The sequence below is a fragment of the Heterobasidion irregulare genome, assembly GCF_000320585.1.
Source record: "Heterobasidion irregulare TC 32-1 unplaced genomic scaffold scaffold_06, whole genome shotgun sequence".
Classification (NCBI taxonomy): domain Eukaryota; kingdom Fungi; phylum Basidiomycota; class Agaricomycetes; order Russulales; family Bondarzewiaceae; genus Heterobasidion; species Heterobasidion irregulare.
This window is the reverse complement of record NW_009258202.1, coordinates 614,108-639,952: the sequence shown is the minus strand read 5'-3', so window position 1 is coordinate 639,952 and position 25,845 is coordinate 614,108. Positions and strand designations below refer to the sequence as shown.

At 50.3% G+C, this 25,845-nt stretch overlaps 9 protein-coding genes across 9 annotated transcripts; 4 read left to right on the top strand and 5 right to left on the bottom strand.

The window, feature by feature from the left end:
• Positions 1-316: 316 nt before the first annotated feature.
• Positions 317-2,088, bottom strand: HETIRDRAFT_33336 (uncharacterized protein). The gene is made up of 3 exons (XM_009548599.1): positions 1,767-2,088; positions 717-1,713; positions 317-659 (listed from the first exon to the last, which is right to left on the bottom strand). The coding sequence occupies exons 1-3, from the start codon at positions 2,066-2,068 to the stop codon at positions 405-407; spliced, it is 1,554 nt and encodes a 517-aa protein (XP_009546894.1). The 5' UTR covers positions 2,069-2,088; the 3' UTR covers positions 317-404.
• A 233-nt stretch (positions 2,089-2,321) lies between these two features.
• HETIRDRAFT_45802 (glycosyltransferase family 76 protein) lies at positions 2,322-3,719 on the top strand (the record flags this gene model as incomplete). The annotated part of the gene is made up of 3 exons (XM_009548637.1): positions 2,322-2,859; positions 2,923-3,074; positions 3,126-3,719. 3 exons carry the CDS (start codon positions 2,322-2,324, stop codon positions 3,717-3,719), a joined length of 1,284 nt encoding a protein of 427 aa, XP_009546932.1.
• A 363-nt stretch (positions 3,720-4,082) lies between these two features.
• HETIRDRAFT_101612 (uncharacterized protein) lies at positions 4,083-14,021 on the bottom strand (the record flags this gene model as incomplete). The annotated part of the gene is made up of 48 exons (XM_009548912.1): positions 4,083-4,094; positions 4,147-4,495; positions 4,545-4,777; positions 4,833-4,921; positions 4,973-5,102; positions 5,156-5,239; positions 5,291-5,487; positions 5,546-5,795; positions 5,845-6,030; positions 6,078-6,337; positions 6,395-6,457; positions 6,518-6,759; positions 6,809-6,934; positions 7,034-7,129; positions 7,185-7,285; positions 7,340-7,383; positions 7,440-7,534; positions 7,592-7,632; positions 7,688-8,235; positions 8,289-8,331; positions 8,391-8,418; positions 8,470-8,568; positions 8,621-9,231; positions 9,282-9,536; positions 9,598-9,752; positions 9,808-9,819; positions 9,882-9,936; positions 9,992-10,161; positions 10,222-10,260; positions 10,322-10,365; positions 10,423-10,552; positions 10,606-10,688; positions 10,743-11,106; positions 11,158-11,292; positions 11,344-11,398; positions 11,453-11,556; positions 11,613-11,660; positions 11,716-11,931; positions 11,985-12,114; positions 12,170-12,261; positions 12,317-12,653; positions 12,710-12,800; positions 12,857-12,965; positions 13,021-13,336; positions 13,389-13,413; positions 13,469-13,514; positions 13,570-13,878; positions 13,928-14,021. 48 exons carry the CDS (start codon positions 14,019-14,021, stop codon positions 4,083-4,085), a joined length of 7,341 nt encoding a protein of 2,446 aa, XP_009547207.1.
• A 1,996-nt stretch (positions 14,022-16,017) lies between these two features.
• Positions 16,018-17,532, bottom strand: HETIRDRAFT_320889 (uncharacterized protein; the record flags this gene model as incomplete). The annotated part of the gene is made up of 1 exon (XM_009548911.1): positions 16,018-17,532. The coding sequence occupies one exon, from the start codon at positions 17,530-17,532 to the stop codon at positions 16,018-16,020; it is 1,515 nt and encodes a 504-aa protein (XP_009547206.1).
• Positions 17,533-17,647: 115 nt separating this feature from the next.
• HETIRDRAFT_427527 (uncharacterized protein) lies at positions 17,648-19,571 on the top strand (the record flags this gene model as incomplete). The annotated part of the gene is made up of 3 exons (XM_009548910.1): positions 17,648-17,863; positions 18,153-18,566; positions 18,630-19,571. The coding sequence occupies 3 exons, from the start codon at positions 17,648-17,650 to the stop codon at positions 19,569-19,571; spliced, it is 1,572 nt and encodes a 523-aa protein (XP_009547205.1).
• A 66-nt stretch (positions 19,572-19,637) lies between these two features.
• Positions 19,638-19,829, top strand: HETIRDRAFT_169210 (uncharacterized protein; the record flags this gene model as incomplete). Its single annotated transcript, XM_009548909.1, has 1 exon — positions 19,638-19,829. The coding sequence occupies one exon, from the start codon at positions 19,638-19,640 to the stop codon at positions 19,827-19,829; it is 192 nt and encodes a 63-aa protein (XP_009547204.1).
• A 700-nt stretch (positions 19,830-20,529) lies between these two features.
• RNase_P_5 (RNase P) lies at positions 20,530-21,476 on the bottom strand (the record flags this gene model as incomplete). The annotated part of the gene is made up of 4 exons (XM_009548598.1): positions 20,530-20,882; positions 20,951-21,033; positions 21,091-21,206; positions 21,279-21,476. The coding sequence occupies 4 exons, from the start codon at positions 21,474-21,476 to the stop codon at positions 20,620-20,622; spliced, it is 660 nt and encodes a 219-aa protein (XP_009546893.1). The 3' UTR covers positions 20,530-20,619.
• Positions 21,477-22,561: 1,085 nt separating this feature from the next.
• Positions 22,562-23,151, top strand: HETIRDRAFT_320548 (uncharacterized protein; the record flags this gene model as incomplete). The annotated part of the gene is made up of 3 exons (XM_009548908.1): positions 22,562-22,654; positions 22,708-22,748; positions 22,815-23,151. Coding segments are annotated over 3 exons (471 nt in total), but the record flags the coding sequence as incomplete, so codon positions are not given.
• A 77-nt stretch (positions 23,152-23,228) lies between these two features.
• On the bottom strand, positions 23,229-25,828 carry HETIRDRAFT_445152 (uncharacterized protein). Its single transcript, XM_009548907.1, has 7 exons — positions 25,780-25,828; positions 25,603-25,723; positions 25,406-25,545; positions 25,237-25,352; positions 24,734-25,185; positions 23,679-24,637; positions 23,229-23,618 (listed from the first exon to the last, which is right to left on the bottom strand). The coding sequence occupies exons 1-7, from the start codon at positions 25,780-25,782 to the stop codon at positions 23,436-23,438; spliced, it is 1,974 nt and encodes a 657-aa protein (XP_009547202.1). The 5' UTR covers positions 25,783-25,828; the 3' UTR covers positions 23,229-23,435.
• Between the last annotated feature and the right edge of the window lie 17 nt (positions 25,829-25,845).

The window sequence follows — 25,845 nt, the reverse complement described above, 5'->3', positions numbered from 1 at the left end:
CTAGTCAAGACCAAAGGCTTGAAGGTCAAGGCAGTAGGGTGAAGTTCACCTTGACAGCATACGTAGTGTTTTAATAGCTGACTGTGGCATTTGGATGTGAGGAATTGATGAATTCCAGCCTCATCTGCTTATCAAGAAATTGAGGGGAAAAGCGTCACTATCATTGCTATTGTGTGATTTTAATCTGAATCATACCGACACGGGACAACGCGTAAAGGCAGGACAAGGACTTACAAAAGTCAAGGCGGATAGGACATATTCCGAACATGGTCTGACGATCTCTCATCTTATCACTGTCGAAGGCAGTCGTGCGCATCGAGAGGGGCAGCCTGGCTATACGTTTCCCATGAAGAACAAGGATAAGATATAATAAAACAGTGGCGTCCGGAATAAGTAGAGGGACCTCAGTGGGCCCCAGAAACAGCAGCCTTGAGCCTTTGTCTGAGTCCACGACTCTCGTCATGAGATGCAGGCTCGGGGGAGTTCGATGGTGGCTTATCATCGGTGGACACCGTATGTTCCTTCGGAATGGCAGCTGCTGGAGGTTTGTAGGGGACCAGATCACCATCCTCCCGGACAATGCCCAACTCACCAGGGCCGACAGGCTCTACAAGCTCCGTGAGAACCGCTATCCGAGTCCACCGCCTGTATCTTGTATACTACGTTGTGAAATCTAGTGAATACCATCTTCCTGTAACATTCGAGCAACCACTCACCTTGCCCATGCCACCCTTCCCGCTACGACCTTCCCATTTATTATCGCCATACACCCACCCATCTCCATCTGTATCCACACTGTCCATATCTAGTTGATCTCCGTTCTCAACTTCCATATGCTCATGGCTACCCTTCGCGGGAGCCGTGCTTGCCCCTGTACTTGACGCTGCCGAAACGGACGAGGAAGCTTCCATCATCTTGCCTGCCGCCTTAAACAGCCTTCCTCCGGATGAAGTTACAATGGTTTCTTCCTTCGGCAGCGGTAGCGGCCGCTCAACCCGAGTGGATCCCTCGCCCTCCTTCCGCACAACGACCTTCCACTCACTCTCCTCCCAACCCCACATGGCGACACGCTTGACACGACCACCCTTCCCGTCCGGGAGGTACACAATTGTCGGGCTTGGTAGCGTGAATGCGCTCGGAGGGGAGACGGGCTGCTGAGATGCCGAACACCAGGACGGCCGCTCACCCGGTAGCAGCGCCGCGGTCCAGTCAAGTCCCATCCACCAGCGATGGTTTTCGTAGAGCGTGAAAAGAAAGCGCACCGTGTTCACAGGACTCCCCGAGGATTGTGAAGCGATCTCCAGTACGAGGGGGCGGGCAGGAAGTGGTAGGCCAGAGATATAGGACCATACTCGGTACAGGGACCAGCGAATCCAAGCGCTTTGCCAGAGGTTAGCGCGGAGCAGGCACATCCAAGGCGCTCGCCATGACAGGAGGACTGTCCCGACAACGCCGAGGATTATTCTCAGTCGTACAAAGTATGTGAGGATGAGGTATGGAGGGTATGAGAAGGCGCATACACGTAGCAGAATGACAGAGGAAGTAGATGGGAGGTTGGGTACAACAGGTAGTAATGTAAATATGGTGGAAAAGTCAGAGATAGTCAGCTGAAGGTTTGCCTCAGAGAGTAGCGGTGCGACAGGAGGCGAAGATGGACGAGACTTCCATCGGGTGAGGGTAATGATGCCTAGAATCACGACAGGCGAGAGGTATCTGTACCACGTCACTGTCGATAACATTGCCAAGGGACATAAAATGCGACTCACCTGAGCACAAAGTTCGCGAATAAGCAAACGCTCCACCACGCAGCGATTGCTAGCCAGCTTTCTTCCCAAGAAGACTTCCAGCTTATAACTTCAATGATGCGACGAGCACCTGATGCTGATGGTCCAAGGCCGACAAGGAGAGTTGTGAGGGGGGATGGTACTATGTTAACGAACTCTAGGAGTGTGGGGAGGCCAGCGAGGGTGGCGGCTGGTGTAGCAAGGCTAGCTTGGTCTGAGGTTGGAGACCGAGGCTCGAGCTGGACATGGGATTGAGAAGATGCTCTTCTATGCAGAGACGACATGCTGTAAATATGGATACGTGCTGGTTTACATGAAAATACGGGAGCGGTCGCCAACAGTCACGGCGTCGACTGGGGTTTCGGAGTGGGGCACGGCATTGGCGCGGCTTTCAGCGTCAATTGACACCGTCAGCAACAACAATCACGAGCTTGGATCCGGTCTGTGCTCGTCACTCGACACTCGGCCTAAACGAAACAGCACAGAGAACTGTACCCGTCATCGGGTGAGACAGTCCGCATACAAAATCCTGCTGTGATGGATTCAAACGCATCATCGTCGAGCTTGATACCACAAAACCATCTACGCCTGCTCACCCGCTGCACCATCGCCAGTCGAGTTCTGACTTTGTTGCTTATCTGGCTTTCTTCCCACCTCCCCCTGTTTGACTCTTCCTCGAAAGTCCTAGTGGATGATTCGACCTTCTCACTCACGACTGCGCTGCTTCGCTGGGATGCCTTCCATTTCGCACAAATCGCTCGAGACGGCTACGTCTACGAACATCAATGGGCGTTCTTCCCTGGAACACCGATGGTCATGAACCTCGCCTCCCGATTGATGAGATTTACGAAGCCCGCAGAAAATTCTATAGGTTGGGTCGATATCCTGCAAGGAGGCGCGCTGGCTTCTCTATGTTGCGACAGCACCCAAACCCTTTATCACTTGTCCCTTTATCATCTCAAATCCCCATCGCTTGCACTGCTAGCATCTCTACTATCCCTTCTCCCCAGCAGCCCTGCTACCTTGCGCTACGCAGGCTATAGCGAACCATTTTTCACGTTTTTCTCGTACAAAGGTACATGCGTTTACCACTCGAACTGTTGCTTATCACAATGCTCAAGGTCAGTGTAATCACAAGGTATGCTCTCCTGTGCCAGGCGACAGTGGTTTCGCGCATCGTGCTATTTTGTCTTAGCGGCTACTTTTCGTTCCAACGGATTTCTGCTTGGAGGGTACATCCTATGGGGACTTATCATCCGTCCATCCTATCAGGGCAAGGCGGTACGCCTCGTCCCATCAATCTCTACTGTTTAGCATTGGACTTGACTGACCATCAAACAGCCATCCTTGTCGAAAATCGGATATGCTGTGGCTTTGACCACACTCACATTCATCCCCTTCATTTTCCATCAATACACTGCGTACCGCAACTTTTGCACGTCTACTGATCTTAGCATCCATCTGCCTTCATGGTGCCACAATACAGTACCTTCCATATATGCCCACGTGCAATCGCGATATTGGAACGTCGGGTTCCTCCGCTACTGGACGCTCGCCCAAGCCCCTAATATTCTTATCGCCTCGCCCGTCCTGGCCCTCCTGTCTATATTTTCCTTGATGCAGATTTCAAACGCCGCTCCTCGCATCCTCTCCAACTCTAAACACAAACAAAAACTGGACATCCAGGCGTCGCCCTTTTTCATCGAGTCCCTGACGCCGCATGCTATCCTCGCTTCAATACTCGTATCCATACTCCTGTTCGCGTCGCATACCCAAATTGCCCTTCGCCAGGCTGCTGCGGTGCCGATCACATACTGGGCGGCAGCCTGGCTTATCGTCGAGCGGCCGTGGTGGGGACGTATCTGGATCATATGGAGTGTCGTCTGGGGCGCCATATCGATCGTATTGTGGACGGCGTTTCTACCGCCTGCATAATTATTCTCTTTCCTCTGACTCGCGGTATCCTGGAAAGTGTTCGATTGCTGCAATTTTTGGAACAAGCGCGGGATTATCAAACATTGCGAAGGGTATAATAAGAGTTATCAATAACTTGTGAAGAATACAAAAGCGAGTTATTGCGGAACAAACAAGGGAGGAACAGGTGGGTAGCTTTGGGCTAACGTCATAAAGGTTCATCCGGGGTATGTCATTACTTCCCGTTGCCTTGCGGAAAAGGAATGAACAGGAACGCTTATCGACATGAACAAAAACTGTTTCAAGAAATTGGAGCAAGACAGCTAACCAAAATGATGCAAAAATACAGGTACATGTGAGTGCACGCGAGTCAGCACAATAGTCTTATAACAATGACTATGAAAGGGCGCATTAAATCGGGCTCTATGAATATGGGAAAGCGACGTACTGGAAGAATAGTCTCAGCGGCGGTGGATGATGCCGATGGCGCAAGTGGTGATGCACTGTTGGAAGGTTCCGCCTCTGTTGATGGTTCTTGACTGAGAATTGGGAATGCAAGAATAGTCGCTGAACCTGACTGCGTGATTGGGGCAGTTTGCGATGGGGCAGTCGTCGATGCTGGAGCGGATGACGCTTGCGACGATGCAATGGTCGCAGTAGAAATCGCGAGCTTAGACTCGCTGATCGAGTGCGCTTTCTCCTTCATCTCAGCGATGCTCAGGTCGAGCTGGTAAGTCGTTGTTACACCAAGTTGAGTCAAGTGTAACCAGGGTATCTCGTATCCACCACTGCCGATACTAGAATGCATGTTAGCATGCTGAAGTACAATAATTTCAACCACCTTACCGAACAGTGGCGACAGCAAAGACGTCAAGCTTGCCGATAGGGATGATTCCCAGTGATGCTATTGCACCTTGGGTGAGCAAAACATTTCCAAAAGTGCCACTATTCGCAATGCTCTTGGCGGGAATGGTAAAGCCCGTAAACGCCTGGTCAAAATGTGCGTATGTGACCCCGTCGAGCCCGGAGTCAGCTTGAGAGAATTCGATCGTCATTTCCGTGTCCAATGGGTTGGCAATCTAAACAGCGTTCAAAATTCATTATTTCTGTGATGAAATCTTTGAAAGAGCTCACATCAAAGTTGATTTTGATGAGGTTTGTGAGTAGTGAATCGAGGGTTATGAAGGCGTTAACGTGCGTTATGATCGGAGGGACATTGAGGGCTATGATGCAGTTCAAAAAGAGATTGTGATTGCCACAGGCGAAATGCTGACCTTGTAAGTTAGTTGACAGTTGAATGCCCTCCAAACCTAACACTAATGATGGAAAGGGTGAACTTGCCACGTCACCGCGTATCTCGAGGGGCACGGCATCATTGGTTTGTAAGAAGCGAGAAATGAAATCCTGCAACAATGAACATCGATAGAGACTCGGTCATCTTTGTACTCAAAACTCACTTGTGCCGTCGTATCATTTGCATCAGCAGGCGCGTAGCGGAATTCGGTCTCTACCGTAGTCTCTCCCGGAACAAGGTCGAGTGTCTGAGAAACATGCATCAGTATCAACGGGTTCCCTGGCTAAAGTTTACGAACATTGATAGCTGCACGGCCCAGCATGACACCTTGATAATAGACAGGTAAAGAAACATCTGTGGTCGTCAGAGAAACGTTGGAAGGATTTTGCAGCTTCGTAGTTAGCGGCGTCTTGATGTATTCGCTACCGCCATTTCCACCGCTGCCTGTGATTGAGACATTGCTGAGTGAAGCTGCTCCACCGAAAGCATTGATGCCTGTATAGACGACAGTCAATAAATGAGCGGACCAATACATTGATCGAACAGTCCATACCTGCCAAGCTTGAAGATACATTGAATGCAATCCCAGAAATAGGGATATCGCCAATAGTTGTGCGTCCCACAACATCGGCTGATCCCTTCAACTCGAATTCAACTCCCTTGGTGTCTGTGACTGCAGCGAAGAATTGAATAAAGGCAGCATTGTTGAGTGAGCGAAGGGCCTGATTTTCGAACGTGAGGACTAAATCTACTAGATTGCCCGTTGATACTCCGCCTTCTGTCGATGCTTGCGGAAGTTGTAACTGTAGAAAAATGAGTTTGACGAAGAATCCTTGAATCGAAGATAAATACATGAGCAATGTCAACGCCACTTGCGCCGAGAATGATATCTTCAGAGGCTTGTACGACTTGCAATGAGAAACCGAATGGGTTCTTATATTGCGCAAGAGTATGCTTAGAGCTCGTTAGAGGCGCGAATGTTTCCTCCTGATCGTTCATGATGACCTCGAAGTCCGATAATTCGATGGATTGGATAACCTATCAAGTCGTGTTAGTGATGAGCAAGGATCAAAACATGCACTAACATTGAATGTTTGTCCAGGCAGAATAACCTCGAGCGTAAGTGTCTTGAATGCTGTGCTCAACCATCCCACGGGTGAGGTCGACCCTGAAGGTTGCACGGAATCTCCCTTCACGGACAAAGTCTGGTTCTTTCCTGCGAGATAGTCTGAAAATAGTTTGCCGATTATATCAACGTCGCCGCTGCTCTGAGGCACGATACGTCCAGACAAGTGGAGGTTCGTCTGAGAATCGGGAGCTAAGAATAAACCACTTCCAGACAATGCTACAAGAGATTGTCAACCAGCCTGAAGTCACATCAGTCATCGCGAGAAAAACTCACGACCAACTGTTGCATTCTCGAAGGATGCCTGGAAGCCAACAGTGCCCAGATCGATTCCAAGCTCTGTAAAAGCCATGAAGTCAATCAAAATGCCATTGAAAAGACAAAACTCAAATAACGAACGCGCTGGGGAAGGAATCAGCGAGTCGGTTTCAATATGAATTCCCCCAACAGGATCATCTGCAGGAAGCTGGAAGTTGCTGATCGTTACGCCTGGCAGATTGTTGAAAGCCTTAAACGAAACGTTCTTGCTCAATGTGACGCCATCGAAATTCGTTCCTAGAGCAGTCACGCGAAGGTTTTGCGTAGAGATTGTCCATTCAAAGCTTGGGGAATGCAGGAGGATTGTCGCAAAAGACGTGAATCTGCTTTCAGTCAATATATGCCACACAAGCCTTGAAAACACTAACTTACTCGTCCTGATCGGTGATAGTCAATCGAGCGCTCGTTCGATAGTCAGGTACGCCTGAGTTAGCAGCTGCACAAACTTTTAACAGCAGATGATTAGTTGAAGCCATATTGTATGGGAAGAGGACTCGCCTGGCGGTAAAGCAATCTTGGCGATGTCTTTCCCATTCCAGTTGACCCTTATAATGTGTCAAGACGTTTTGAAAGCTCCGATTTTAACCTGACGCATACGTTACTGGGTCAACAAAGGTGATTTCTGCATCCAATGGTCCGGTGCCCGTAAGCGACCCATGGAGCGATAAATCAAATCCTTCGTCCGATATGTTTCTATATTGATGGAGTCAATCAAAAAGGGCTATCCATGAGATGTAAAGACACGAACGTGATGTTTGCCTCGTCGAAACTCAATACGGATCCACTAACAAGATCCTGCACGATGGGTGGAGCTACGACACCTATAAGATACAATGCGGTCTCGTCCGTCTGCCATGATATATGTTTAGCATAAATTTGAGTCAAATGTATCGTATGACTAACGATTGCAGAAACGTTGTATTGCTTGAAGGAGAGCTCCGTGGGATCTGTAGTAGGTGAGTAACACTCCTCGACATGTCAAACATAAGAAAGTCGAATTTACAGTCATCGATCTTCACACCACTGTTTACGTTCAATGTGACATCCAGATTTTCTAAGGCGGCAAGAATGGCTTCATTGACATTGAATTGCTTTCCACTATTGATCATGAGTTAGCTCGTCGGCAATAAAGTAAGACTAGACACACAAATTCACCTGACGCAAGAAGATTGATTGGTGACCACGGAAGTAGTGATCTACTCCCAATTGTGTCGGCGATAGTAAGTTAGGATGCAGGAATCAAATACATACCGGAGGATGATAGCTTGGATCCTTTACAACAATGGAAAATAAGTCCACTAGCGGGCCTAAATCTACATGATTGTTTTGAGCACCAGCAATCAGGAGCTCAATGATCATGATAGGATCAGTGTTAAATTTGAAGGGTAGCTGTGGGGACGTAATAGTAGAGCCGCCGTCTGCGTGGATTGGTGACAATGACCTATCAACATGGTCGATACTTCCGAGCGTCAAGTTTTGGAAAGTGACCGTAGCCGTCACTTCCAATAAGTTGATGCTAGCCGTGAAGGGATTTGCCAAAACGAAAGTGGTCGTCGCAATTCCGGTCTGGACGATGTCCGTAGGGAAAGACAAGGAGGCTGAGGTGATCAAATTCTGGTGCAACGCGGGAATTTGTACGGGTTCGAGGTGAATTTTAGACATAGCTAGCTTCAAAGAATCAATCGAAGTGCTGTCCTCGGAACCTTGGATGACTGTGTCAGATTGGATGCCTTGCAGATAATTCTCGAGGAGGGCCTGGCCCGCAGGAACTGCAGTGCCTTGGGGCGAGAAGTGAACACCTACAGAAAGGGTCAATACGCAGACGATGTAACTTGTATGATAACGAGCTCACCTATCGCATAAGAATTATTTCCAGGGAGTATCTCGAGGTTGGTCTGGGAAGTAACTTAGCAAACAGGGGCTTTTATGGGGAAAAAAAACAGAAGGCCCGTACGATGTCTGCAGTGCCGAGTTGCTGATTCCTGTAGACCACAGATCAACAAGCGTTGCTTCAGGGAGAGAACAAGACGTACTGGAACGCCAACCCAAAAGCAACATTGCCGGCACCTAGGTTGTACGTTAGTACTCCACTTGTGTTTCTTGTGCTCGTAAACGTGCCTAAAGTGATATTGCTGTATAGTTATGATAAGAAAAGACCGCACTAATTCAAAGAAACGGACATACCTGGGATTAAACAACGAAGCGTTGACCTTAATGAGCAAGTAATCCGAATAGCCATGATTTACATCCAGTGATGAGACAATCGCAGGTTTGGAGTTCAATCCCTGTAGTCCTGCAATAGAGGTGCTGACCGAGAATTCAATATCGTTAAGCGACAGCACGCCGACAGCAGTGCTGGCATCAGTGTTCGCTGCGCCAGAGAATTGCATGGTCTCATTTACTGCTGTCTCCGTTGCCGCCAAAAATTGCTGGAAAGCACCCTGCTGGCCGTCGAGCAGAGCGAACGGAACGTTCGAGAATGTCAAGGAAATAACTCTTGTGTCAACATTAGTGGTGCTTGGGCCCTTGGGGATGACGAGTTCCGCAAATGAATGTCCTTCTGCGCCGACTGTAATGTTCTGTGCAAGAGCAATAATATCGACAGGGAAGGCGAACGGCAAGGTGAAGGCCGCTGTCGCATCGTTACTGCTTGTTGAAGGATCGTACGCCGTGTCCGTCGAGAATTGAAGGTTGAGCTCGTTCAAGTCAATGGATTTGATCATGTTTAATCTGCCTTGGTTGGGCAGTGCAGTCGTGAGCTGTAGGCTTTTGATTCCGTCGTTCAACCAAGTGACCTAGAATATAACATTAGCTGATGAAAGCACCTCCGAACGGACAAGCGCACATCACTCGGTCCCGCGGTGTCACCATGAACACCGACTTCACTATCTTGCCCATGGATAAAGTTGTTAAACACCGTTGATATGTCATGCAACCCGGAGTCGGAATCCTGATGGATGAGTCTTCCGATCAGACTGAGCGGAACGGTAGACTGGGCGCTGAGGGTGAAGGTCCCATTGGATTTGACCGGGCCAATATTGGTATTTCCAAAGAAATTTTGAAATCCGAGCGAGCTCAATTCGATTCCAACTTGCGATGGCTAAAAAATCCTTATGAGTGAAGCCCTTCGGCCCTTCGAAGGTATTGATTGAATATCTTACATTGGTCACAGTCGTATCGAGTGTGAGGTGGATTCCACCCGCAGGATCATCGGCAGGTAGATCGAAGGAGTTGATCTTGACACCGTTCTTCAAATTGTTCATACCCTTCAAGGTGACCTTCTTTGATGGAAGCGAAATGCTTGACACCTCGATACCTGAGCAATCGTTCATTTAACACGTACTCGTCTCTAGTAAAGATCATACACCTACCGAGCGCTGAGACTACCGAAGGGAGACCGGCAATTGTCAAAATACATCATAACACAAGGAAACGATGCACACACCAGTAAGATTCTCCCCAGAGATATCCCATTCGAAAGACTCCTCTGTTAACAATACCTGAAACATAGAAGACCTTTGAGATCAGCCCCACGACATCGAGACTGCTGCATACCCTCGTAAAATTGGTCAAATGATCCACATCTGCGACATGAAAAGTGGCATCAATATCGAATTGAGCACCAACGTCCCCCGTGACGTTGATGTTCGACATCGCGATTGACCCAAGCGCCCGACCAGACCAGGCAATTGTCAATCCAGATCCGAAGGCGATCACCGCATCGACTGTAAAGTCCAAAATGATATCTTGACGAAAGTTCTGAACGAATCTAGGAATTTACTAACATGGACCGGACTGGGTGATTGACCCCGACAGCCTGGTGTCTAAACACGCTCAATGAGAATCCTGTGAAGATCTTCAGTCTAGGTACTTAGAAGTACTCACCAAAGGAGTTTTGCTGCGGATTCTTGATGAGGACATTGTTAATGCTGATCGATACGTACCGCAGGTGAGCCATTGGTCTAAAGAGTGCTTGTAATTCGTACCCAAGTGAGGCCCCGCCAACAATCTTCTGTACTATAGGCTGCGCTAGGATAGGTAGCAGGAGATTGATGCTCTGATCCGTCTTCGTTGGCACATTGCTCTGCGTGTACTGCAGGTTCGCCTTGTAATCGCCTGTCGCACACTGCGCTGAGCAAAATCAACACGGAAGGAAAGTTGATACATACCAATCGTGAGGCCTGCCGTAAGCTCAACATCTGAGTGGAGCTGCTTGAAAGCCTCTTGAACGAAGTTCGGCAAATTGAACCCACTGAGATGTTCGTTAGTGGGTATGACTAAAATCGTTCATAGCTTGGAAACGCACGTATATACGTTGTCGCGGCGATTGTTTGAAGACACAGTATCGCTTCTGTCCAAGTAATGATAATCACCAAGAGCAACGATGCCATCGAGCTGTGCTGTGTCCAATCCTGCTTGTTTCGCCAGACTATGTGTCACGGTGAATAACGATTGAGGGTCCATGTTCAGGTCCAGGGCCAGGTTCGGCGATGTGGTCGTTGAGTTCCCGGCGGACGTGAAGTTAGTGATGGTATCTATTGTGCCGAGCTGAATGCCATGTGCGAAAACAGTAGACTTAATCTGTGTAATCTCGAGTCCGGCGGTGAATGTGTTGACAAGGTCGACAGTGACGTGGGTAAGATTATTTCCATGGCCAGTAGTGGTCAAGACTATCAATGATAATTCAGGCTTGGGAAAGATATCGAGCGATGATATGTTACCTTCGAGAGAAGCAGAACTAAGAAGGTCAGTAGTTAATGCGGGCAGACTTGCATCTAGGTTGATGGTTTCGAAGGCTTTAAGAAGGGAATCGATCTTCGTACTTCCGTCGTATCCTGAGATCTGGATGTCCACGTCTAATGAAAGAAGTTGAGAATATTCGAATCAACATTAAAATTAGTAATCACCCTTCTTCCCAACGAAGTCGTTCAATGTCTGTTGTCCTTCCGGACTGTTGTTGGGCTTCCCGGATAGAAGTAAGAGAACCGAAAGAAACGCCAATAGATCTCAACTTACTGAGAAGCTACCTTGCGCACGCATAGAATTGTTGCCCATGTTGAGAGTGAGATTAGGGAGCAAGGTTGTGCCCAGAAGCCCGCTGCCTCTGAATAATTGCAGTACTATGTAGAAAGTGAGAACATGCCCGCGCTAAAATTTCGAGGCACATAAAACTTACCCAGGTCGCCAGTATCTAGAATCAAATTTGACGGATTGTAGATAGATACTGAGAGCAGAATTGAGTACCGCGTTGTGTCGTTAGTGAATATTAGTCTTCGTACCATCGATTCCAAGGTCTAGAGCTTCAGGCGAGCCTCCCATCACGTCGACATGCTCAATCTTGACCATATTCCTAAGACCCTGAAGGCCATTCAAGCCAGATGAAACGTTGAACTTGATTGGGTCCAATGTGATCCTCCCGATGCTCATGTCCGACACAGCGCGTGCGTGACCTTCCAACCGGAAATCCGAGCGAAAGAGGTCTGTTAAGTCAGCATCTAAGGGACAATCTCAGCTTTGGTTCGTCGGAAGAAATAGCTGAGGCACGCACTGAACTGTGCGAAGTGGGGGTGATCAGGATCAGGCACTTGGAAGGGAGAATTTTCGATGGTGATGTTGATGACTCCCTGAGTGTTGGTGGAATTGATCACATGTATTTCAGATGTAGATGCCCCCAGCGGCTGAAATAGGTCGCGTCAGACAATGCTTACATGACTTCAACTATCCGAGACATACCGTTAAAAGTCCTGCAGCGACAGAACCATTCTTCGTTATGTTGAACATGTTCTCAATCTGTCCAATAGAAAGTCCAAAACCGAAAGGCAATTCTATACGAGCACTATTATGAGATTGAGTTGAATCATAAACAGTCAAGATACCTACGCAAAGAAGCCTGCACCGTTTGACTGTTAGCCACGGGCGCCCACGGTTGGCTTTCAGAAAAAGCAAGACCGAAGTCTCCGATATCTATGGACCGTATAGGGTTGATTGGAGTGAACGGCTTCAGTGGAACCGTCAGCTGCAACGCCTGCAGGCCTTGGCTGAGCCACGAAATGGTCGAATTATCGTTCTGCAACGTTGACTGGCCTATTGCAATGACAGGAGACGATTCGCTGTTAATGTACTGCGTAAACAGCTGCGAGACAATGGCCAGTTCGGAGTCCGAGTCGTTGTGGGGGATAAGCCGCCCTCGAAGAGTGATTTCGTTCTCACCAGGGCTCTGTTGACTCGTACGCGTCAGTGGCTTTCCAAGCCTGAAGAGCAGAATCGGCTTACAATGCTCGTGTTGGTTCCTATCCCTGCACCTAGGAAAACATTTCGATACAGAAGATTGAATACCACCGTGCCAAGACTGAGGTCGAAAGGGCTGAAAGGGGAGCGCTTCAGTTGTCATCGTGAGAGCAAAAACACGAAAAGAGGGACCTTGGGTTGTTCAGCTGCGTCACGGCCACAAAATTGATCCCGCCTTCAGGGTTATCACTAGGAAGTTGAAAGTCCTTCAGGAGAACATTTCCCTCAAAGCTATTGATACCTGGAAACACAAGAAGTCTAGAACACGGTGTACTAGAGTTCGAAAAGAGGCATACCATTGAATAGAACATCCTTTTTAAATTTGATGCCTTTTGCTAGCGGGAATTTCAGCGCACGCGCGGCCAAGTCGTTGCTCTCTAGCCGCCAGGTAAAGTTTTGAGCAATGATCATAGAAGCTGTAAATCTGCCAAAGGCGTCCTCATCAGAGATCTCGAACTGCGTAGTCTGATTGATGTAGGCGCGCTTGTGCTTCGCGATGAGCGGTTGCATGTTGAACGAGCCCAAGGGCACCACCTCGTCTCCATTGAGCCAGGACACGTTTAATGGCTTGGGAAACATGATTTTGGCGGAGAATATACCCGTGTGCGTAACCTGGGATGTGCCGACGTGAGTTCTGAGCCATATATCCAGTAGAACCACTTACAAGGCCATCCATTTTCAGGGTGAATCTGAGGAAATACATGAAACGTCAAAATTTACCAAGCTTCCAATACTATCACGTACGAATCATTTGTAGGCTGTAAGATTGATGCTTTGTCAATGCTAAGGACTGTCATCAACGCTTCATTACTTCCTAGCCGGATGAAAATGACAGCAGGACTGACCTGACACGTCGACGACGTGTTGTGCAATCGCACGAATGACGGGATACAGGATGACGAAGAGCAGACCGATGCCAACGAGGCCCACGACAATTAGAGAGACGATGAACCATCGTTTCCTGTAGAATGGTTGTATTTCGACAGCAGCTGGGGTCGCATCTGTTGTCCCTGACACTACCCCCGCTGTCGGTTCCGGAAGGACCCCCGCAGCGCCACCCCCGCTTTCCCCACTCGACCCCACGGGGACACCAGCCGTGGTGGTTCGCGCAATGTCCCCGACTGGCTGCCCCACAGCAGCGGCCCCCGCATTGTCTGAACCACACCTTAAGTTGAGAAGCGGGGTAGAGAAGCTAGAACATACCATCAACATATGATTCGGCGGCGAGGCTAAAAGTGCTAGGCGCAATGCCCTCGTAGAGACCGCTGTCCTGTCTGGGCCGGTGGGTTTCCTCCATCGTTGCAGCAACGATTGGTCGGTGAGAGCAGAGTCGGTGGGACAGAAAACACACGCCAACAAAGTTCCCGGACTTAATGAAGGAACGTGAAAAAGCAGGGGCACTAAAATATAAGTGGGCGGGTCCTCATGGAGTTTCATGGAAGTCTTCATGTCGATTGGGTCCCTAGCTTCATTCGCATCACGGGGTGAACCGTACACGCTAACAGAAGCCACATGGTTCTCAAGCCCCACAAATTACTGTCCCGCTCGCAAAGAATCAAGGTCGCCCATTGTACAGCGCCCGAACTGCGTCGGCCGGGCAAAAAACCTTCAATGTCCCACTGAAACAAGCGCCTACCTTCTATACAAAGCGGATTGTGCGCTTTGCGGCAAAAGCACATCCCTGGAGGCGTCGAACAGCAGAGAAAAAATAAATCCAACAGATATGGTTGTTGTCAAGGGGTTATTGGGCATGACGCGAAGCAATTGATCGAATTGCAAATTCGAACTCAGCGCTTTCTATTGGATGACAGCTGAGCGCTGAGTACGTACTTACCGCGGCTTACCGCCAACCTGGCAGCGATGTGAACCATTCTTGGATCTGTAGTCTCCTCGACGACGACTGTCGTCCAACGGGTTACCCTCTACCAGCTTGCTATTATCTAGGATCACCTAAAATTCAGGTTGGTTGCACCTACCTCTTTGGACGACTTCACAATTGCTCACACGGGATGTATTGTGGTGATCAGAGTGGCTGCACAGTACACCTAGGTACACCAGGTCACCAGGCCAGGTCTGTACACACGAGCGTTCGGGAGCGCATATAGAGTCGCTAACTACAATCACATGTATGAGGAACTCCGTAGACCCTTTTTCTCGTGCAACTTGATGTCTCTTGACAGCTTTTGACGCCATGTAAACCAGTTTTGAACATGTGAGCTGTTGTTCGCGGGTCCGCATCAGACGTTGGGCTTAGTGATGGAGCCTTTATCCCTGATAATTCACAATAAATGAAGCGGAAATGCGCGGTTCCATGGCTACGTAGTTCTAGCTGCTCTTGCGCTCCGTTTACTTATTCACAATACCTATGGGGATTTCTTACAGGGCCGAGGCGAGTCATTGACTGACATTCCATCGACCCAATCCTTATGCGGAACGAAGGCAGCCGCAGCCCTCGTACCAAGCACGATCTTTTTGCTCTCAATCTTCAAACGATCATCGAGGTGAACGCCGGATCTCGCTGATATTATGTTGCCACTCGATCAAGATGAGCGCCTACCTCCGTAAAGTGCGTCTGGCATGGGAACACTTGATTGTTTCACGCTTTCCAGAAGACTCTTTTTAGAACAACGTCGTAACAGGCAAAGCTCTGCTCCCGAACATGCATCTCCCAAAATATCTGTCATGGGTCCATTGGACCATAACTAGTATACTCGCTCGCGTCATACCGACGTGGAGATCAGCTCACTCCGGACTTTGACACAACTCCAACTCAGCTCCCTGCAGCTCCGAATCATGCAGTCGACTAGGGTCTGCTGATCCTTCCATGCATGCTGCCTTGGACGTTTCAAAATCCTTTGGAACACTAAACCACATGTGCAGATGCCAATGCCTGACTCAGCCGGCTAGCCCTCGTCTAAAAACAGTGATCTGCCCAGAACTGCAACTGCATCTGTGTATGGCATCGTGGCCTTACCTACTGCGGGCGCTGAGCGTCTTCTGGATGTCCGTCCGGAGTTCAAGTAGAGAGCACGCGTGCGACATCGATGGGATCTGCATCATCACGGCCAGGAAGTCTTGCTTTGGTTCCAATAATATTCCATATCATAAACAAACAAACAGCTGTCCAGATCCTGATGCAAGCAATGAAACCAAAGAAACGTGTAGGTGCGTTGTGAGCGTTGTACAGACAAGATGAACGGATGTAGAGAGAATTGCGAGGGTGAGAGAAAACAGACAAACAAACAGAAGATGTGACAGAGAGTGGACGGAAGTAGAAAACATACAATCGTGATTTAACCCTTTGAAGGCAGCTCACCTTCTTCGCTGAGCTCGCCCTCTTCTTTTTGGTTATCTGCATGGTCCATGGGAGATTCAATAACTCTGACAGAGATGATGTCTAGCGCTGCCGCTCTCTCCGTTGGCTGCTCGACCTCATTCCCTCGCTTTCCTGCTTGACTTATCTGCTCCAAAGTATCGGCCGCCGTCCCAGTACTATGATCCCCAGCCTTCCGGCCGTTTGTCGGATTTTTCTCCCTCGTCTCCACATCCGCCTCCACCTTGTCCTTTCCATCTTTCTTCATTTGCCCTGCATTCTGCACGACCGAGGCCGATAATGAGGTCTGAGTCTCGTCGCTGGCGCTCGAATTCCTCCGAGGCTGATTCGGTTTTCTGGCTGCAGCGGCCGCGGCTGCGCGCGAGCGTGTGGACCGCCTCTCGGGAACCTTGAGACCTTCGACCGCCTCAGCTACTTCTGCCTCCTTCGCCTCCTCGGCAGGCGCGAGTGATCCCCGCGGCGACCCAACGTCCGACGCTGTCTGAGCCGCGGGCCGCACGTTGCGGGTGCGCTTCGCAGGATACGTTCCATCGCCGTCCTCCGGCTCCCGGCGCTTGCGTTTTGCGTTTCCTTGGCCCGCCCTCCGCTTGCGCGGGCTGGCCTTCTCGCGGGGCGCGTCGGTGGCGGTCGCGGTGGGCTCCATGGTGGTGTCGGCCTCGCGCAGTTTCGGGGCGGGACGTCGCGCGCGCGATGATGAACGCCGGGTAGGATCGTCGATAGTGATGGGGCGTGCATTTCGGAGTCCAAGGGTTTCGGGGTCGATCTCGGGGAGAGAGAGCGCGAGCCGGCCCTGGGGGTGATATAAAGGCAGGGGAGGTTTGGCAATCTGCATGTAATGAGACATTGTTGGTGATGTATGCAAAGCGAGTGCGCTTTTGGGGTGAGATGTGCTGTTTGGAGCGGCGTGGAGGAGGGAGCTGGAAGAAGCGGCGGTGTGAGATGAGCGCTCTAGACAGAGGTCGCCCGGAAACTGTTTGGAAGGTGATCGGTACGTGATTTTGGGCTTTCTGCGCGATGTGCTAGAGACGGGATGATCGACAGAGGAAGAGGATGTTGTGTGGTTGGCGGTGCGATGGGCGCCGGCTACAAAGCTTTTCGATGAAATAGCAATCGGACGCCGTGAGCCTGCTACTGTCGCAGATAGAACGTCCATGATGTGTATATGTGACCAGCAAATGAGGTCGTCGTGGTTATGTCTTGGACGATGTTGACTTTTCCTTAAGCCCAAGGAAATATTTGTACAACGCAATGCGTGGAGCGGGGGTATAAGGTGACTTCGATGGAGGATGCCCAGGCAGCCAGCGGCAAGTCGTTTGGGTGGAATATCAAGCAAGAGTGTTCCAGGGATGTGTCGGCTACGTCGGGCGACGAAGCCGCCAGTGTTCCAGTCGTCGATGAGGATGCTGGTGAAGACGAACCTCGTATAATAAAGTGCAGTGATCACGTGGGTCGGAACGCGTCGCGACGTCGTCATCGTCCGAATTCGTGAGGTCCCTCGTTCCGGACCTCCGAGCACAGCGGCGACATAGAATTCATGACTCGTCGTCCAACACCGGCGATATTCACCAGACATCGACTCGCCGTTCACCATGGACTACAGCACCGACGAAGTAGAACCTGTGCACCCCGGAACCCCTAGTTTCTTTCCTGCATTACTCGAGCACATCAAGTCGGCCGCACCTGGTCTACCCACTGACCCAGTCATTCTACAATCCCTTCTTCTATGTATTATGGCCGGTAATAAGAACGTGATACTGAGGACTCGGGAGGAGGATATCAGCGTTGTGCAAAATTTGACGGCTTTGGTCAGTCTTTTGTTCATCAACATGGTCTATCCTTCAACGTCTCGCGAGTTCATGAAGAACGAGGCACCCGCACGACTGCGGGGACTTTTCAATCTCCCTAAAAACCGTTACATGAGCTAACTTCTCCACCCCACCTCAGCTCTTAACCAACGCGCTTTGCTACAGAACGCATCAGCACAAACTTCGTCGTTCCTCGAGGCCCTCACCGTCTTCATTCCTTTCTTCTTTCTTCTTTGCTCCTACCCACCCATCTCTCTCGACTACCGCAAATAAATCATTACGCTCAAAGAACAAGCGTTCCCGTTCATATCCTGTACCATCTGGCGAGCAGTCGTTGACAGGCATCACCGACAGCGAGCTCGAAACCCTCTCTTCAAATCACCTGAGTAGCTTTGATTCTAAAAGCAGGCCCTCACTGCGTCCTCTCGGCGTGAAGTCAAATCCAGCAGTCCCATTAGCTGAGGCAGAAGTGCTTGAACGCGCTCGCTTGCCTGCTGACGCCGAGATACCTCAAGCAGTCGTGGTGTCGGGTCTCGAGCATGCATCGGTGCCCTGCCAACGTGCTTTGCTCCGTACGTTTCTCGAAGGACGAATCGTGCTAGATGAGGATGACGGCTTTGCCAAAGATCTTCCTCCTGATTTCTTTTTTGTATATGTCTGCCCGTGGGATCCACGAGAGCGTCCCAAAATACACAAGAGCTTGGTGCGCATACCCACAATCATTGATTGCACAAATGATCAGCTATTCTAATTCCACCGAGGACAGCTAGACCAATTCTCCATGAGTGCTACCATCGGCCTTCACCCCAACACTCGCCACGCCTACGCCTCGTACCTTGCGTCCATTCTCCCAACAACTATAGTGCCCTCTTTGACCCCTCCAGCGTCGCCAGATGCCGCTCCCCTTCCTTCACGATTACTATCAGACCTTCGCGAGCTGAGTACCGCTGACCATACATATACACATGCGTCATTGCGACTGTATATCGCAGATCTATTCGCCGCCGCACGACACCACCACGAGCTGGACGGCACACTCCTAGGCGTGCGGGCGGCCCGTGACGCCGAGGCCATCGTATGCGCACACCGCGTTTTGTGCGGCGGCGACACAGGCATTGCGCTGGTTGAGCGCGCGGCGACGTTGGAGGAGCAGGCCGAGAAGCAGGCCGAGAAGCAGGCGAAGCTCGGCCGCGCAGAGATGAACCGAAGTACGATCGCGAGCACTCACGGGTATCACGATCACGATCGCTTGGATGAGTTCAGTATCGCGACGCCGCGCGGCGGCGAAGAGGATATCAACGACGGGCTGGATATCCGTGTACATCTTCACTGGAGGGATGACGACGACATGGTGTCACGTTCAACAGACCCGTCCGCATCTCCGATGTTGCCTATGGAGTTTGGTCATGGGCTACAAGATTCATTGGCTTCGCTCCCTATCGCGGACGACTGGTGGGCGATCGCGGACAAGGCCGTGCGGTGGGATGTCTCCGAGGTCGACGTTGCGAAGGTCGTGCCTCGCGTCATCTCTCATCGCCTACGCGTACGTGCTGGTCCAGAACACGAGATCCTCTCGAGCGTCATGTTTCCCGCGGCTATTCCGGGGCCCAAGCTGCGGCTCGAAGACGAGGGCGACAAGGCGGCGAAGGAGATATGGCGGCGTCGAACTGTCAAAGAGATTGTGGTGAAGATCATGAAAGAAGTTTGAAATCTTTCGTGGTACGTGATCCGGGTGTTGTTGTGTTCAATTACAGTGAATTTTTGAACATCAGAGATGTCAAAGGTCGTCAACAAGCAATCTATTGGACTTCCACTTGATTCTGATCTCGTTTGGCTTGTTGCTGATCACACTTATAGATCGATCCGAAATCGAACAAATTCCGCTTCATCCCAAACGGGGCGCTGGGGTGTACTGGCGGTTTTTCATGGAGTAATTTTGCATCCTCAATCAGAGGGCATATCATAATAGATTCTTTGTGTATTCAATACCTCAATTCAAGAAGATTGCATACACTCCGTGTGCATTTAGTCACACACATTGGACTGTGCCTCATTTTTGTCGGAGGCCATCTATTCGCACAGAATGAGAAGCAAAAAAGTTGAAATTGGCACGAGGGAACATCTATTACTATGAAATCTGCTCCCCACTGCAACACAAAGCACAACCATAGAAAATCCATCAGACAAACACGCAACTCGCAGGAAGGCCGCCGAGTATACCTGATGGTACACTCAATCAAGCCATCCTAACGTCCTCGAGCGCCACCCGAAAGAGGCGCATAGTTCTCGGTAAAACGAGTGCGCGCGATAGTCATCTACTGGATTTGAAGGATGTGGCATGTGTAAACATGCGAGACTCGAGTTAGTTTCTATAGAATAGATCCTAGCTGAGTATGTTCTGAGGAAACAGGAATGTTGGGAAGAAAACTTTTATAGCTAGATGCTCTTTAGGGCAGGCGGCAAAGCAAGCGCCCATTAGGCGCCCGTTAGTCCGTCTTACGCGGCCGAGGATTCCAAAGATGTTGGTTCTATTGACTGATGTGGTTCTGTACATTATTGCAGTGAACAATGTGCTCAACCATGATATTACGACTCTTAGGTCCGACACACATCCCCTTGGTTCCTGGAGCCTTTGATAGAGGAAGAAATGAACTCTACCTGGAATTCGCATAAATGAATTGCTTTTGTAACACGATCTGAGCGCGGTTGCGACCTGCTGATTACGGTTCGATCTACCAGGAAGACTCTGAGGTGGTTCAACTAGCCTCCAGCCGCTCATTTCCACGAAAGACAACGTGTCCTTCTCGCTCGAATAAGGGCGGAGCTCGCGCGCGAGGCCCGCGCCGCCTTTTCTTTTGCACTCGACCTGAGCTGGCAGCAGGGGAAGATGCCATTGTCATCGTGTGGCCATCAGGCGGCTCGTAGATATCTGGTTCCTGAATAGGAGGCGCCGGAATGCGGCGTGAGGTCTTGCATCTCAAGCAGGTTGTGTTGACTAGATGTCCATGCGTGCTCGACGCTATGAGGATCAACCCCAACGCTACTCATTTAGCATCGATGATCGCAATGCGCATGAAAGGAGCTCACTGTGAACTCTGACCACGGCCGACACTACTGGGACAAGGACAGAATCACAGCCTTGGCAAAACGTGCGTTTCACAGTCGGATCCCTGTCATCAACCAGAGCCTATAGTCAGACAACGCGAGGAGATAGTACGGCTACGTACATCTTTACCGTGGTTTTCTGGCCGATCTGCTTCATCTGACGCACATATGCACGCGCAATCTCTTCGACACCGAGCTTCCGTCCGACACCCATCTTGCGCTTCGCCGCCTTTCTCTGCTTGCGCGATCCGCCCGGATGTTTAGGATTGATGAAACGATGCGCCAGGAACCTGTCTGGGACGTGAAGCACCGGGTGGATGCTTGATGAATACTCGGGTAGAGGAGGTTGAGGCCGTGTTTCTGCAGACTGTGTGCTGGAGCTGGCAGTGGCGTTGGGCATAGTGCTGAGGTACGCGGAGGCTTGGTAGAGAAAGTTGAGCCGCTGGAGGATGTCGCGATTCGCGACGCTATTTGGGTTGGGCACCTCGTCTTTGCTCTTCTTGGCCATAGTGGGGTGCTGTTGCAAGGGAGGATACCTTAACCCTAATACGACATTGGGGACCTCGTCCTTAGCCGCTAATAGCGAGCTGCGATCGACTGCTATTAAATGCATCGATCTCCACGCATCAGCCGGTGTCAGTCTGGCAACTCAGCAATGTAGTGACATACTACGCAGAAATCACTCAGATCCTATGGCGTATGTGTGTACTGGTGCCTCCCTATGTTCCTGTGTCCAATATGTTTTGCCACGATTGTCGGAGGCACCTGTTCACAGGGTGGGAATCCCCTTCTAGATGAACTGAAAAGTAAGTCACCCGAGAGGGCGCTGATCTACGCTGATCGTGCCTCTTTGAGCGCGCGAGTTCTTCCATCCTTTGTCAATAGGGCCTGAGCAGAGAGGATACACATTTATCGTAAGTTGCTGCCAACGTTCGATTAGAAGTATACTTCCGGATGCTGGTTTTTGCACTGGCCCCCGGCTAACGAGGCCCAATCTACCGTCTTTCTCTCACCAACTCGCCTTGTGCCACCCTGTCAAACGTCGCTCTCCAAAACAAGCAGCATGGCCAGCCATGCGAACTTCGCAACCAGTTACTCACCCCGAACACTTCTATCTGCGCCTACACATGGAAGGTATCTAGGCTGGCACATGCTCAGGCATTCATGCATGACGTGCCGACGTCTTCGTGGGCAAGTATAAAAGGAGACCCTGACATCGTCTTGGTCGTCAAGTTCTGTCCGGAATGTCTCTGTATAACGTTCTCATCCTCATATGCCTTCTCGTTGTCGTGGGGCCTAAATCGACGCTAGCCACTTCCCCACTTCAGCAACGTGATGACGGTCTCCCTGCAAGGGTCCCGTATGTGTTTCCCGCTCCTGGGACAGATCCGGTGGGCTAGCTAATTATCGTTCAGAGATCTGATTATCTGGATGCTGACAGATGAAATTCCTCGCCTATGAATAGATAGCAGACTCAATACGTTCTCGGAGGACGAATGGTACGTTACTGGATCTCGATGGTGTCTTGTGAGTAACAGTCTGCTTGTTGGCGAAAGGTGGAAGTTCCGCGTTACTCACCTCTTGAAATCAAGGTTGAATGCACCGCTTGTTGCACAGGGTTGGAGTGACATTGCAGGGGTGATCCGAGACAATAATACTCTTCCTGCGGCCATGCGAGAACTCTTCGTGAGGGCTTCTGCCAAGTCTATGATCATGTCGTGATTGTATGACCCTTACAGATCCTGCGGACGGCGGTCTTGAACAGCGCGACATATCAATGGTGTGTACTTTGCATCCCACCCTTGATCTAAGACGCTGGTATACTGAGGTCATTGCTCGTCGTCAGGCTACAACACGAGCCCGTTGGTCGCGCTGCTGGCCTCACAACTTCACAGTTGCTCACGGTCCGCTTCGCTCCACCATTCGTTGGCCTACTGGGCGCTACCTCTGCTGTCAATCGCACCCTTTCTGCCGAGCTTTCCGCGGCTCTCGACTTCGCTGACTGGTCGACAGAAGCCGTGCACGTTCCACAGGACATATTTGACAACCTCCATGCTTTCCTTAATGACAAGCAGATGGTGGAGGCGACTGCGACTGTCGGGATGTATAATTTCGTCAGTCGCTTTACGGTAGGATTGAACATAGATGACAAAATGGGCGTACCGATTCCGATCCCTCAATGAGAGCGACTTTCTGGCGGCATGGAGTTCTGCTTCACTTACTGCCTTACTGACTCAAAAGCTAACTTTGTCGACTATACGGAAGTGTAAATACTCACTACAATATCGAGGTCTACTTGCGTGACATACAAAGTACGAATAAGATAGGTGGCCATCGAGAGATTCTCACATTGAAAAGAGTACAAAACCAAGTTAGGGAATCAAACAACATAATAGATCGTAAACAATAGGAGATCCACAAAAGTTCCTGAAACAAGAGATCATGGCTAACAAACTTGTTCCTATGATCATAAGCCCATAGAAGCGGCAATAGATGGTGCAACTGAACCTTGTCGCTGCCGGTCCCACAATTTATCCTTGGCGCGAATCTCTATGTTTTCGAACGGAGCAGCTTGAGAAAGCTTAACACAGTCTCGGGTTCCAAGAACGAGGAGCTCGAAGAAGAATGAAGAGGCTGCTCGCCGCGTAGCCTAGAAAAACGCATGCCATCAGCAATCGAGCAATCAAATATACGGCACAGAGCTTATGACCTTCGTAGACATCTTCTTGAAACTCATGACCTTTTCTTCTTCCTCGTGCTCATCGTCAGGCTGCAACTCCTTTCTGACGATCCCCAGGGCCTTCATGGTATTCTTGCTATACCCCTTCGAATCGACTCCATCTGTACTCTCGGACGACTGGCTCGACCCCTTCGTGTCGAAGACTGCTATAGGACACTCCAGGTCGGCGTATGTCTCCTCCGGTTCGTCTAGTCCGGGGGTTGATAGACGGGTCAGTTCTGATGGGGCAAGCGACCTTGAGCGTGCACGCTGCACGTCCAGGGCTATATCAGCATCTCCTCCCGCGATATCTCCCAAGTCCATTTGGAATTCCTCCACACCCTGCCCAGTGGTATCAAACTCAAGACCACCCTCTAGACCAGGCCCAACACTCCCACGCCCCAACACATCGCTGCCCAGCACAGCGCTGGGAGCGACACTGGCAACGCGGCGAGCTTGTTCGACTTGGTCATCTTCCGCAACACTTTCCTCTATGCGTGGCTTCTTGCTAGGAGGTTTCTCAGGAGATGCAGCACGGCGCTTCGCCGTTTGGTGTGTGGGCATTGGTCGCATGAACATCTCCTGGAGCTCTGGCGCCATACCCGGTGGACCAGCGAGTAGATATGTACCGGTGGGCGTAATTCTGGTCGGGAGGAAATGTGCGACAGGATCTTCACGAATCTTGAGTAAACGCATGACAAGGGATGAGCGGGGTAGATAGTGATGTTCTGTCAAAATCGAAGAGACGTCTTTAGCGCCAGGACCGAGTCCGCCACGTCGGTTGCTGTTTTGAAGTTCAGTAACATCGTCGATGATTTGTTTCTTCTCCTTTCGCTTCTTCTTCTCTTCAGGCTTCTCAGCTGGCACCGGCTCGTGACCTTCTGCAGCTATCTCCGGATTCAAATCAACACCTGGCGAAGGGGTCTTCGGCGGTTCGCTCAACGGAGAGGCTGCGAGGAATCAGTATCAATGTGGGCATCAACCATCAAAGGACTTACAGCCACGAGAAAGTGATCGTGTTTGGCCTGGAGTTCTTTCTCGCTCACCGAGGAGATTGTCACCAAAGTCAAGGCCCAAATCGATATCCATGCCAACTTCGGGACCAAATTCAAGACCCAAGTCCCCACCAAAAGGATGTTCGGATGGTTCTCTGCTCTTTTGAGACAAGACATCGAGATCTGTATCTCCTCCTCTCCCAAATATCTGCGAGTCCAGCGAATATCGAGGCTCTCTAGGTGGGGGAGCGTCACGGCCCACTTCAATGCTCATGCTGTCGCGATCACGACCATCTTCACTCAACGGTCCATCTCCGAAATCCAAACCCAAGTCAAGTTCATAGTCCTGAGACCCAATGCCATCAGCGGGACCCAAGTCAAAGCCATAACCAGCGTCGTCAAGATCGAACTGTAAGTCATCTGCAGTAGCGAGTGTGATGTCCGCTTGACGCGCAACATGGTGACCCTGGGGTTGGACAACTCGGTCTTCGAAGTCGATATCCCTAAGAAAGTGTGATGGAGTCGTTTGGACAATAATGTACGCAACAGCTTACCAGTTGATATCAGGCAAGAGCACATCAAGGTCCAACCCACCTGCCTGTAAAGTAATAGCATTCCGATTGACAGCAAGTTGATCTTCTGTCATATCTACAAGCCCTGGACGAAATGCCTGCAGAGATCGCTTTCAAGGTGCGAGCATTGAAACATTGGATTTCGACGTACCATCTTAATCTTGAGGAGCGCCTCATTGCAATCGTCAAGCAGATACTTCGCTTTGCGGCTGTAGATCCGGACTACCCCCAATAATAGTTGCCCGCTGAGCCTCAAAGCCATCACCTCTACTTCCTGGCCCATGATGGCATCTAGAGAAAGGCCCAGTCAGGAAGACACGTCGACATAGAAAGCCGTCGTATACTCACCAACAGACTGTTCAATGTCCGTCTGCAGTGTTTGAGCCTTCGAAAGCTTCCTTTCCATATGGGCCGCCAGCCATACTTTGGCCAAGGGACCACGCCTCGACAGAATTGCCTCTGAATAAAACTTTCAACGCATCTGGGGGTAAGTCACCGTTTCTTGTCAAGTCAGTAAGGACAAACCATGGTGTAAAAGTATCCAAGATATCAGCGCGTTGAGCGCGGTTGTGGCATGCGCCAAGGTTGAAA